General features: G+C 49.1%; 1 protein-coding gene across 1 annotated transcript in view; it reads right to left on the bottom strand.

The window, feature by feature from the left end:
* Nucleotides 1-13081, bottom strand: part of ITFG1 (integrin alpha FG-GAP repeat containing 1) — a 164429-nt gene that overhangs the window by 73625 nt on the left and 77723 nt on the right. Inside the window, exon 10 of the mRNA XM_066583997.1 lies at nucleotides 12656-12819. Within this exon, the coding sequence (XP_066440094.1) occupies nucleotides 12656-12819 (164 nt within the window). The remainder of the gene's footprint in view (nucleotides 1-12655; nucleotides 12820-13081) is intronic.

The raw sequence follows: 13081 nt of genomic DNA, 5'->3' as shown, positions 1-13081 counted from the left end.
GTGACTTTCTGAAGACACAGCAGGCCTATAATGGGGTTATGTGCTGTCCGTGGACTAACGGTCCCGGATCCGGTGGGGTGCACATGGCCTAACATGCATTCTGCCCCCCCACCGCCGACAGTAAACTCGTAAGCTCCCGGGACGCTTAGGACAAACGATCAACGCTCAGCATATACTCCTTCACGACTGAAGAGAACGTGTCCTTGTCTCTAGTACACAGACGCCTATCACAGAGATTAGCAGTGCGATCCCCCGACCTCCGGCGCCGCGAGGAATGAAGTCACAAGGACGGGATGCCGCTTATCTCCTTCATCAAGACGATCAATCAGCGGAATGAGATCCAATGAACTTGGTTCAGGGATGGAGGAGGACATTAAACAGCCGTTCTGCCTGAAGGATCGCCGCGGCTCGCTGACATGACCATTACCTGCTGCAAACAGCTGCGCATAAATGGCGCCGACGGTCCTTACTGAAACACGAAGAATTAATGGTGGTGGAAAACCTGTGCTGCAACGCTGGGAGGCGGACAGCGCCGAGTGATAAGGCTGAAAATCTGTACAGACCGAAAACTTCTCACAGCTGGGGGTTCGCTACAGTTTAACAGTCTAGACCCGGGGTGCCAAACGCATTTTCACGGAGAGCCACATCAGAATTCTGGTTGCCATCAGAGGCCGTTTACAGGGGCTCATTCATACGGGCTTATCTGCGCTCCGCATTATGGCAAACCTTTTTTACGTGCGTGAAAAAAAGAATCGCAGTCCGTCCTTATTGGTCGCATTACGGACTGCGAATTGCCCATTAGAGTCAACGGATTTGCGTAAATACACAGTGGATATGCATGGAGGCGGGAGGAGTCTGTGGGACCTTCTGGCGGTTCTTGCACACATGAATACGTACATTTTCGGACAGTGAAAACGCTGCGTCCGCCGGTGTGAATGAGCCCTAAACGTAACTCCTCTTCCACGGCTCTGGGCACTAGGATGGGTTTCTCCCCTTCCACCTCCTTAGCTCAGAGCTTCCTACCGTGGCAGGTGGCTACGGTGCCCGGTAGGGGTGGCAGAACGGTGTGTAGGTGCTCTGGAGCTCAGAATCCAAGATGGCACCTGCTCGCTGTGCTGGCGTCACGTCCCCTTCTGCCAATCGCTGGCTGCGTCCTCTGCGGGTCCTTCTGCGCCCGGAGCTCATTGTGGGCCACATAAAAGTTTAACCTTTTAGTTTAACACATGTGGTCTAGACAATCCTGAAAGGTACATGTTACCTGCACTGATACATTGTAGCAAACTACTGGATCAGCTCAGGAGAGGGATATGTGCTGCCTAATTGTTTTAGGATGGTCTACACTGGATACAACTGTAACAAATCCTCAGCTGTGAGACCCATCAGGCTCTGCTTTCATCTGCATTTAGGGTTTCCATTTCCACAACCCGTCCCCGCTAACTACAATGTAATCCACCCGGCTTCGTCCTGCCCTCCAGCATTTTCCCAGCATGCTGCGCTATTTTATTCAGAGGGATCTGCGCCAAAAGCCCTAAAGCCGCTAGCCAATGAGAACGGAGCCGTAAATATACAGCTGTAGGCCAAACAAACCGCGGCATGTCCTAATTTTCTGCGGGGCACGCACTCACCCGGCCGCCGGCTCCGGGCTGCGCGGCAGCCGGCACATGAAAGAGCCGGGGCCGCCAGGTGCGGGCGAGTACGCGCTCGTCCCTGCAGGCGCTCGGGTCGGATCGCGCGGCGAGAATTCTCGCTGCCGGATCCGACCAGCTCGTCTGCAGGTGGCCTTATGCTGCGGGTTGCGCTTACATCACGGAGGCCTGTCTGCAGTGGATACATTGTAACAAACCCTCAGCTGTGAAAGTAGGTCGTTTATTAGCCGTAATTCTGGGTTTTTCATTCATCGTCACTTGGACAGACTCTTCAGGTTCGAGACCAAATTCTGTACTTGATCTTCTCCTCTGTTGCGCCATTTGTGGGTGGTCAAGAAGGCTGCCGCCATCTTCAGACTACCTGATAACCCATAGTGCATCGGTAGTGTCAGACTATCAATGCACTACACTTACTCTACGATTGGCCAGCGCTGGCCACATGATCATCCCTGACCAATCACAAATAGTGCGCAGTCGGCCACCTTGGTAGCCTGAACCACTACAACCGAGAGAAGGAGAAGAGAGCAGGTGACATACCGCCCTCGCCCTCCACGGACAGGAGGAAGGCCTTAGATTACCCGTTGTCCCGCCAGTTCTGGACCCCGTTTTCACTTGTCCAAGACGGCCTCCACAATCTTCTAACTTAATGCATCTTGTGCGTCAGTAGTCCAGGGCACTTTGCGTTTCTCTCTGATTGGCCGGCGTTGATCACGTGAGCAGCACTGATCAATCAGAGAACATGTGGTGCATCGGTAGTCCAATGCAGCGCCGGAATATTGTGGGGGGCCATCTTGGATGAGCGAAAAAGAGGCCTGGAACCTGTGGATGCACAGAACAATGATGGGTAAAACAGCGCCCCCTCCAGTCACTGGGCGGAACCAGAGAGTTGTCTTGAAAAGCTTTTCTGAGACATAAAAAAAAAGTATAAGAGGGCCCAAAATTATGAAAAAGTGGATACTCCCCGATCCCGCGCTCTAACCCTGGTGTCCACCGCATGGAATCTGGAAGAAGCGGTGGGCGGTCACAGGCGATTCGTCTATGGCCGCCAGAGCCTGTCCGCGCACAATGTATGGCACATACCGGGTTCGGTGCGGCAGCGCTGGATCGGGAGCCGGCAGGACAGGGGAATATTCTATTCCTTTTTATTATAAGTCCCAGAAGACGTCTTCAAGGCTCGAGAGCCTCTGAACGATCCCGGGTCCCGCAGCACATCGCGCCCTCGCAGCTCTGCAGGCGTTTGATGTCAACGATTTTCCGTCCTGACGCGCAGAGCTGTCACCGATCCCAGAGGAGGGCAGAGAAGGGTTAATCCGCGGGGCATCTCCAGGGAAGATAACAAGGAGTAATGACAGCGCTGGAGACATAATTGCATCTTATAAGCAGATAAATCGATAGCGAGAGCGGCGCGGCCGTGCGAACCGCGGGGAATCGGACGCCAAAGCTTCTTCAATTACAAATAGATATTGACCGCCTTATCGCCTAATTTCTGAGATCAGAGAGAGTAATTCCTTCCGAGACGTCCTGATTAGTTCTCTAGTTAGAGACCACCGAGAGCGGAGGGAGCTGGCCGGGGGGGCGCAAGACAAATACATCCGCTTGTGGGAAAGCTGGGTGAAGACCAATATGGCCACAGCAGCTGACATCTGGCATTCCCAGAGCCCTGAATGACAAGTTATAGGTAAGGGTTAACAACGCAAGATCTGTCATTCTGGAGCCTAGGAAAGCTGGGTGAAGACCAATATGGCCACCATTACAGCTAGTAGACCGGCACTGCCATCTAGCATCTCAGCACCCTGAATAGCAAGTTTACAGGAGGTTAAGGACACCTTATTTAGGCATGTTAGTCAATCTGGAGTCTAGGAAAGCTGGGTGAAGACCAATATGGCTGGCATTACAGCTAGTACACAGGCATTGCCACCCATCATAGCGATAACCCTGAATCACAAGTTACAGGAGGCCATTAATTACCTCGTATCTTGGCAGGTTAGTCATTCTGGACTGTAGGAAAGCTGGGTAGCCGCAGTGTTGGTTGTCACTCCTCTTTCCCAAGAGCAGATCAAACTACGAACCACGGAGAGAGGGCAGGTGAAGGACCTTCCCTGGTTTGGAGGGCGACGCAGGGAGGACATAAATCCCGGTAAGACGGAACGCAGAGAACACGATCTGCGATTGCATCTGCCTCCGCTGCGCAGCAGGAAGCGCTGGAATTGGCTCCTGCGGAAACGTTTCACTTGAAGTATCAGATATAAGAGCGCAGGCGGCGGAGACCTGGGACCGCCGGAATCACGGATTTCCAATTACAGACTCTCGCTCCGCAGCGCTCACCTCCTCCAGGTTCTTCTAATTAAAACAAGACAATTAAAAGTACATCGCCGGAGGTCTGAGGAACGTGGAGCGCGGCGGCGCCAAACATGGCGGCTCACAATTCAGCACCGCGGGCAGACCAAAACTCTCTCTGCTGCAACCTGCAAGGATATCTAGATGTATCTGTTCCTGGGAAAGCTGGGTAATCTCCAGCACAGACGTAATCACAGGAGGGATTCCGATGGTTTAGCTCTCGCTCTCTGGAAAAGCTGTGTGATAAACAATATGGCTGCCACTAAAGCTGCTTTCTAGTTCCATCTGTTACGAGGAAAGCTGGGTGAGATAAAGGGGCTACTCTCACAGCGCACTCAGAGGTATTCGCCACTCAGGCTTCTGGTAAAGCTGGGTGACATATCACAGCGCATACAGGGGGCATCACCCAGCAAACTACCAAGAGTGCTACCTGCAAAGTGTCCGCAGGGAGGTCACCCAGCTCTCTCAGGGTCCTGTACGGCAACTAGCTAAGCAATATAGGAGTATCAATGCCTCACTAGGATGACCCTTTAGGACGCCATGTGGACAATGTAAAGGTACTTATACTGGTTACAATCCAGCTTTCCCAGGAACAGACAGTCCTTACAAACGCCTATGAGAGCATCAAACATGCAGATGCAACAGACAGGATCTATTTACAAAGGAGTTGAAATTGCGCGAGTTCTGTGGATTTGCGTGAAACCCGCTCGATGTATTCAATGGGTTAATTTACGCAAACGGTTTTCCTCTCGCACCAGCGGTGTGAAACGGAAAACCGGAGCGCGTCCTGTATACGTGCGTTTCACGAGGACATATAATGTGCAGTGCGGGGTCTTGCACGTGGCACAGAAGGGGCGTCCGTGTTTTGTGCAATGCAAGCTTCCCCTCAGGTTCTCGGGCACAACTCACAACCGCCTGCGTAAATCCAGCCTTGTGTCTCGCCAGACGGGCGTTTTTATACGGGCGAGTTTCCCATGTTTTGTATATTACGGGACGTCCAAAACTTGCATGTAAACGGACCCCATTAATAATCGCACTGGCGTGTAGCTGCGGGCATCATGCGGACGCGAGGTGCTTTATACATCATCCTATTGGGAAAGTATGTGATAACTGAATGTGTAACGGCGCGATACGATTTTATTATAAGCCGCTCGGACTCGCATAGAAAATTGCACTTTCATAACGGACATCGCGCTCGCCCGTGCGAATCTATCCTCCGGCACCCGCCCATCTGCAGCCGCCATAACATCCAACTTCCCAACGCTCTACAATTATAGCCTATTAGGCAGCTGCGAGTAATTATGGCGGCAGCGCCAGTGAAGTGGGTGCTGATGAAACGTAGGCTATGTCACTTATCTGGAGGCGGGGCGCCAACACTTCGGCAACATGTGATTATTTGCATTAGATGTGACTAATATTAGACCGCACAGGGGAACGCTGGAGAGGACTGGGGGCGCGTCGGCGAAGTCAGGATGACGGGTGCAGCGGGACTCTGCTAAATATATTACTTACAATCTACCCAGAAACCCAACGCTACAGAGATGAAGGATGGGCACAATCCACCCAGAAACCCAACATTATAGAGATGAAGGATGGGCACAATCTACCCAGAACCCCAACATTATAGAGATGAAGGATGGGCACAATCCACTCAGGACCCCGACAGAGAGATGAAGGATGGGCACAATCCACCCAGGACCCCGACATTAGAGAGATGAAGGATGGGCACAATCTATCCAGAAACCCAACATTAGAGAGATGAAGGATGGGCACAATCTACCCAGAAACCCAACATTAGAGAGATGAAGGATGGGCACAATCTACCCAGAAACCCAACATTAGAGAGATGAAGGATGGGCACAGTCTACCCAGAAACCCAACATTATAGAGATGAAGGATGGGCACAGTCTACCCAGAACCTCAACATTATAGAGATGAAGGATAGACACAATCTACCCAGAAACCCAACATTAGAGAGATGAAGGATGGGCACAATCTACCCAGAAACCCAACATTAGAGAGATGAAGGATGGGCACAATCTACCCAGAAACCCAACATTATAGAGATGAAGGATGGGCACAATCTACCCAGAAAACCAACATTATAGAGATGAAGGATGGGCACAATCTACCTGGAACCCCAACATTATAGAGATGAAAAATGGGCACAATCTACCTGGAACACAAACATTATAGAGAAGAAGGATGGGCACAATCTATCCAGGACCCCAAAATTATAGAGATGAAGCATGAGCACAATCTACCTAGAACCCCAACATTATGGAGATGAAGGATGGGCACAATCTATCCAGGACCCCAAAATTATAGAGATGAAGGATGGGCACAATCTACCTAGAACCCCAACATTATAGAGATGAAGGATGGGCACAATCTACCCAGAACACCAACATTATAGAGAAGAAGGATGGGCACAATCTATCCAGGACCCCAAAATTAGAGAGATGAAGCATGAGCACAATCTACCTAGAACCCCAACATTATAGAGAAGAAGGATGGGCACAATCTATCCAGGACCCCAAAATTAGAGAGATGAAGCATGAGCACAATCTACCTAGAACCCCAACATTATAGAGATGAAGCATGAGCACAATCTATCCAGGACCCCAAAATTATAGAGATGAAGGATGGGCACGATCTACCTAGAACCCCAACGTTATGGAGATGAAGGATGGGCACAATCTATCCAGGACCCCAAAATTATAGAGATGAAGCATGAGCACAATCTACCTAGAACCCCAACATTATAGAGATGAAGGATGGGCACAATCTATCCAGGACCCCAAAATTAGAGAGATGAAGCATGAGCACAATCTACATAGAACCCCAACATTATAGAGAAGAAGGATGGGCACAATCTACCTAGAACCCCTACATTATAGAGATGAAGTTAGATTATAGGTTTGTATACCTCTGATAGTGAATTTATTTTGTGTGCTGCTGCCAATTTTGGTTTCTGCCTCTACTGTGTGTTGCAGCCATGGTTTAGCGTGCACCTATACATTTCTATTGGGATATATTTCCAATTTTTTTGGGTAGTGCTGACCCCCCCTTTTTTCTCTTTCTATACAAATATTGTGAAGCTTTGGCTGCCTTCACTGGGTCGTGCACACCTGCCGCCCATTTACCTCCTGTCCCTCCCATTGAAACATCTATATAGTATCCTACCCTCACCGGTTTTATTTGTAGGCTTAGTCCCAAGAGAGGAGCATTTTGAGAGGTAGGAACTCAGCTTTCCCAGGTTAAGATAGCCACCTGGTATTAATGTTAGGACCCATCTGAGAGCTTGGTCACCTGGACGTTGGTAGATGGGCCAATGTAATTTGATCAAATTATATACTAAGAACCTTGCATTATTTAATGTGGTTAGATTATAGGTTTGTATACCTCTGATAGTGAATTTATTTTGTGTGCTGCTGCCAATTTTGGTTTCTACCTAGAACCCCAAGGTTATGGAGATGAAGGATGGGCACAATCTACCCAGAACACCAACATTATAGAGATGAAGGATGGGCACAATCCACCCAGGACCCCAGCATTAGAAAGATGAAAAATGGACACAATCTACCTAGAACCCCAACATTATAGAGATGAAGGATGGGCACAATCTACCCGGAACACCAACATTATAGGGATGAAGCATGAGCACAATCTACTTGGAACACCAACATTTATAAAGGATGAAGGATGGGCACAACCTACCCAGAACCCCAACATTATAGAGATGAAGGATGGGCACAATCTACCTGGAACCCCAACATTATAAAGATGAAGGATGGGTACCATGCACCCAGGACCCCAACATTATAGAGATGAAGGATGGGCACAGTCTACCCAGAAACCCAACATTATAGAGATGAAGGGTGGTCACAATTTACCTGGAACCCCAACATTATAGAGATGAAGCATGAGCACAATCTACCCAGGACCCCAACATTATAGAAATGAAGCATGAGAACAATCTACTTGGAACCCCAACATTATAGAGATGAAGGATGAGCACAATCTACCTGGAACCCGAACATTATAGAGATGAAGGATGGGCACAATCTACCCAGAACCCCAACATTATAGAGATGAAGGATGGGCACAATCTACCCGGAACCCCAACATTATAGAGATGAAGGATGGGCACAATCTACCCAGAACCCCAACATTATAGAGATGAAGGATGGGCACAATCTACCCAGAACCCCAACATTATAGAGATGAAGGATGGGCACAATCTACCCGGAACCCCAACATTATAGAGATGAAGGATGGGCACAATCTACCCAGAACCCCAACATTATAGAGATGAAGGATGAGCACAATCTACCCGGAACCCCAACATTATAGAGATGAAGGATGGGCACAATCTACCCAGAACCCCAACATTATAGAGATGAAGGATGGGCACAATCTACCCAGAACCCCTACATTATAGAGATGAAGGATGGGCACAATCTACCCAGAACCCCTACATTATAGAAATGAAGGATGGGCACAATCTACCCGAAACCCAACATTATAGAGATGAAGCATGAGCACAATCCACCCGGAACCCCAACATTATAGAGATGAAGGATGGGCACAATCTACCCAGAACCCCAACATTATAGAGATGAAGCGTGAGCACAATCTACCCAGAACCCCAACATTATAGAGATGAAGCGTGAGCACAATCTACCCAGAACCCCAACATTATAGAGATGAAGCGTGAGCACAATCTACCCGAAACACCAACATTATAGAGATGAAGGATGAGCATAATCTACCCAGAACCCCAACATTATAGAGATGAAGGATGGGCACAATCTACCCGAAACACCAACATTATAGAGATGAAGGATGAGCACAATCTACCCAGAACCCCAACATTATAGAGATGAAGCGTGAGCACAATCTACCCAGAACCCCAACATTATAGAGATGAAGGATGGGCACGATCTACCCAGAAACCCTACATTATAGAGATGAGGCATAAGCACAATCTACCCAGAACCCCAACATTATAGAGATGAAGTATGGGCACAATCTACCCTGAACCCCAACATTATACAGATGAAGGATGGGCACAATCTACCCAGAACCCCAACATTATAGAGATGAAGCATGGGCACAATCTACCCGGAACACCAACATTATAGAGATGAAGCATGGGCACAATCTACCCGGAACACCAACATTATAGAGATGAAGCATGAGCACAATCTACCCAGATCCCCTACATTATAGAGATGAAGGATGGGCACAATCTACCCAGATCCCCTACATTATAGAGATGAAGGATGGGCACAATCTACCCAGATTCCCTACATTATAGAGATGAAGGATGGGCACAATCTACCCAGATCCCCTACATTATAGAGATGAAGGATGGGCACAATCTACCCAGATCCCCAACATTATAGAGATGAAGGATGGGCACAATCTACCCAGATCCCCTACATTATAGAGATGAAGGATGGGCACAATCTACCCAGATCCCCTACATTATAGAGATGAAGGATGGGCACAATCTACCCAGATCCCCTACATTATAGAGATGAAGGATGGGCACAATCTACCCAGAACCCTTACATTATAGAGATGAAGGATGGGCACAATCTACCCAGAACCCTTACATTATAGAGATGAAGGATGAGCACAATCTACCCAGATCCCCTACATTATAGAGATGAAGGATGGGCACAATCTACCCAGAACCCCAACATTATAGAGATGAAGGATGGGCACAATGTACCAGGAACACCAACATTATAGAGATGAAGGATGGGCACAATCTACCCAGATCCCCTACATTATAGAGATGAAGGATGGGCACAATCTACCCAGAACCCCAACATTATAGAGATGAAGGATGGGCACAAGGCATATGGTACAAGGTATCTCTAACGTGCATCATCCATTCAGGATCCCAATATACAGTGCTGGGACGTGTATCTCCCCCCATAAACCGCCACCGTCGCATCTAAAAGAAACAGGAATCCACCGCTGACTTACACCAGGCAGAAGCGATGGCTGTATTCCAAGTTTTCCTGCTTCCTTCCAGCACAAAATAAATATCAATTAGCATTCGTGCAGAACGTGACCGCTCGCCGGGGTCTTAAGAAATATATGCATGTCCTCAAGGAGAGCAACTTCTAAGAACATGAGAAAATAGCTGAGCGCAGTAAGAAGTCGTTTCTCGCTGCCCGAAATCCTGTTGTAACATTTTCTAAATGCTCTGTTGGCTGTGCGCCGGGCCCGGCGTCTACTAAAGCGCGACTGGCTGCTATCGGAGATGTGAAGGGGAGAACAGCGGGGATCGGGGATGAAAAACACAGCTGGGGCTCCTCTTTATTTTTTACTTTCAAGCTCCGACTAAAAAGCGCGGCAGCGTCTCCCTGACCGCACGGCCGCAGCCTCCTTGTACAATGCATTCAGGATTTTTTTCCTTTATAGATTGGCTATGGCGCGGCCCCTTGGAAGCAAACTCGCCAAAAAACGGTTATTTGCGTCGTTGCGATTAGGAGCTCCTGCCCGGCCACGACGCATTTCTGGAAGGAAAACAAGTTCCATGGAGTTTTTTTTTCCTTCCTTAGACTTTGTGTGGGTTTTACTTTCCGTCTCCCGCGGTCGTCTCCATCAACGGGCGTAAGTCCGTGCCGCGGGTAACAATTTTCTCTAAAAGGAAACGTATTTTCATGGTACTTAGAGTTGACCGTTCCCGTGCCAAAACCCCCACTAGTCCCCGAGTGTTCTTACAGCCCCCGGAACGCGGTCGGAAGAATCCGGAACAACAAACAGTTACGGCTTCATTATATTCCGCCGCAAATTGTCTGTGACATTTTGATTAAATAATTAGGGGGTAGAGACAATTGGCTGGCAGAACCCGACTGGCGGTGCCAACCAGGAGGAGAGGAATAATTACAGCTTCTGGGGAATTCTTTAAGACAGGCGGATAGTTTTTAGAATTGCGCTCACAAATAAATCCTTCAAGTATGAGAAACACAGATGGGGCTGGTGGAGAACGTGAAGCGCGGGAAGTGCGTCCGGCAGGAGACGGCGCAGCGGAAGCGTTCCTGTGCCATTAAAAGAATAGAACTTTACAGCTGAGGTTAGAACACATTTCATACGCCGCTCACATCCAAAGCTGTATGCAAGACTCTACAGTAGGTATCCCGCTTTACGTCCCCCTGCTGTATGGACAATGCTTCTATACTTCTTGCATAATACGGCATCCCAGGTGGAGAACCCTTTATGATCACCAACCTAATCAGGACCTCCACCAACCTGCACACCAGGCACAGCACCGTACACTTTGTAGTGGCCGTGCCTGGTGTAGCAGCTCATTCCCATTCACTCAAATGGGACAGAGCTGCTGAAAGGCCACAAGACTGAGGAACGTGATGTTTCTAGTCATGGCGTTCATCCAAGCGACAGCGCTTCTTCAATTAGCTGATCAGTAGGGGGTCCTAGAACGCGGACCCCACTGACTGGTACTGATGGCTAATCCTGAGAATAGGTCATCGATATCCTAGTCCCAGAAAACCCGCTTATAGATCTAAGTAATGTATGTGAATGGGATATTTTAAGTGCAGCTCTGGATGTGATTGGAGCATAAGGACTAATTTAATTGGTCCGAGATCACAGACTCTTCTTGGTCCCCAAGGGTGCTTATACACAGGATGACACGTCGGACGCAGACGCTTCATGGATCGCGCCGGCGATGATCCATTGCCTTTACACAAGAATGAACGTCGCTCGGTGAATGGAGGCGGAGCGGCGGGGATCATTCCCAGTGAACAGGCAGTCGCTCATAGAGGATGCTGCCTGTTTACATGAACGATCCGTCCTTCACTCTGAACAAGAAGAAACAATGAACATTCAGACTACATTGTAATCAGACTGAAGGACGCTTGATCAGATCTCCGCTGGATGTGGGATTCTGAACGATTTATCTGCCCCGGGGTCCTTAGGAAGGTGACGGAAGTCCATGTAGACGTATGACAGCTCCTTGGACACCACAGTAAGGCCGGGCTCACATTGGCGTAAGCGTAAACCGCCGCAGGGCTATCGCAACATTTTACAGCTGTGGAGCCGGCTGTGACCGTGCGTACGGCCATTAAATTGTACTGCTAATGACCGTTTACCGAAGCTAATGTGAGTGGAACTGTGTAAGACAATATACTTGATTGTTGTGCGCTACCGCATATCACACGGGCGTCCAGAGCCCGTATAATACGGCATTTAATATGGTCCGGTGCGCCCGGCCTCATGAACTATAACCCCTCCTCTCCATCTGTCCGTTATCCACAAAGCTACAGCAAGGTGTTCCGGTGTAAGGAGCTGCTCTCAATGTATTCGGGGTCCTGCACCAACGAGGGGCCCGATTACACCCCCCCTCCATAATTACTAACGAAGCATAGGGAAAAGATGGCTGCACCCCACCGTGCGCAAAATAAGCACAATCTACAAACACATCAAGAAATAGAGAGAAGAGACCAGCCTCGGTGTAAGAAACATCCGAGGAGATATCGATCCGGAGGCTGCAGTCCTGCCAGTTACCGCTCTCCTGGCGACTCATTAGACAAGCCAACGCTTCCGGCCATGTCCAAATCCCCACAATTGCTTGCAAAGAGAGATCAGCTGGAAGAGGAAGATAAGTAAGAGGACTGCGGTGCACTTACCTCCCCGATGTATTGCGCAGGATGACGAGGGCGTCCGGATAGCCATCCATGTTGTAATCCCCCATGTGGAGAGCGATCGGCAGAGACGGGAAGTGTGGAGAGTCCGGGAGCACAAAAGCCCAAAGCGTGTTGGCGTTGGTAAAATTCTCCAGTACTGGAACCCACTGCAAAGTAAGAGAGAAGCGGTGTCAGGGCGATCAGCGTCGGGTAGGAGGTCACCGCCTGCAAGGGGGCATCACAATAGGCGCGGATGATGAGACTCCGAATGGACCATATTGGCTTACTCTCTAGGCTACGGTTACGGGATGGTGGAACCAAAGAAGGTGAAGCGGCTCTAAGGGAGACGTCACCCCACCGATTGGGTACTGATGGCTATTATGGGGCAATGGCTGGTTTACGGATTAACTGTGAGAAGACACATATTAT

This window comes from Eleutherodactylus coqui, chromosome 11 (assembly GCF_035609145.1).
Source record: "Eleutherodactylus coqui strain aEleCoq1 chromosome 11, aEleCoq1.hap1, whole genome shotgun sequence".
In the NCBI taxonomy this organism is placed as follows: Eukaryota; Metazoa; Chordata; class Amphibia; order Anura; family Eleutherodactylidae; genus Eleutherodactylus; species Eleutherodactylus coqui.
Note: the sequence above shows the minus strand (reverse complement) of the source record. Positions and strands in the feature narration are given on the sequence as shown.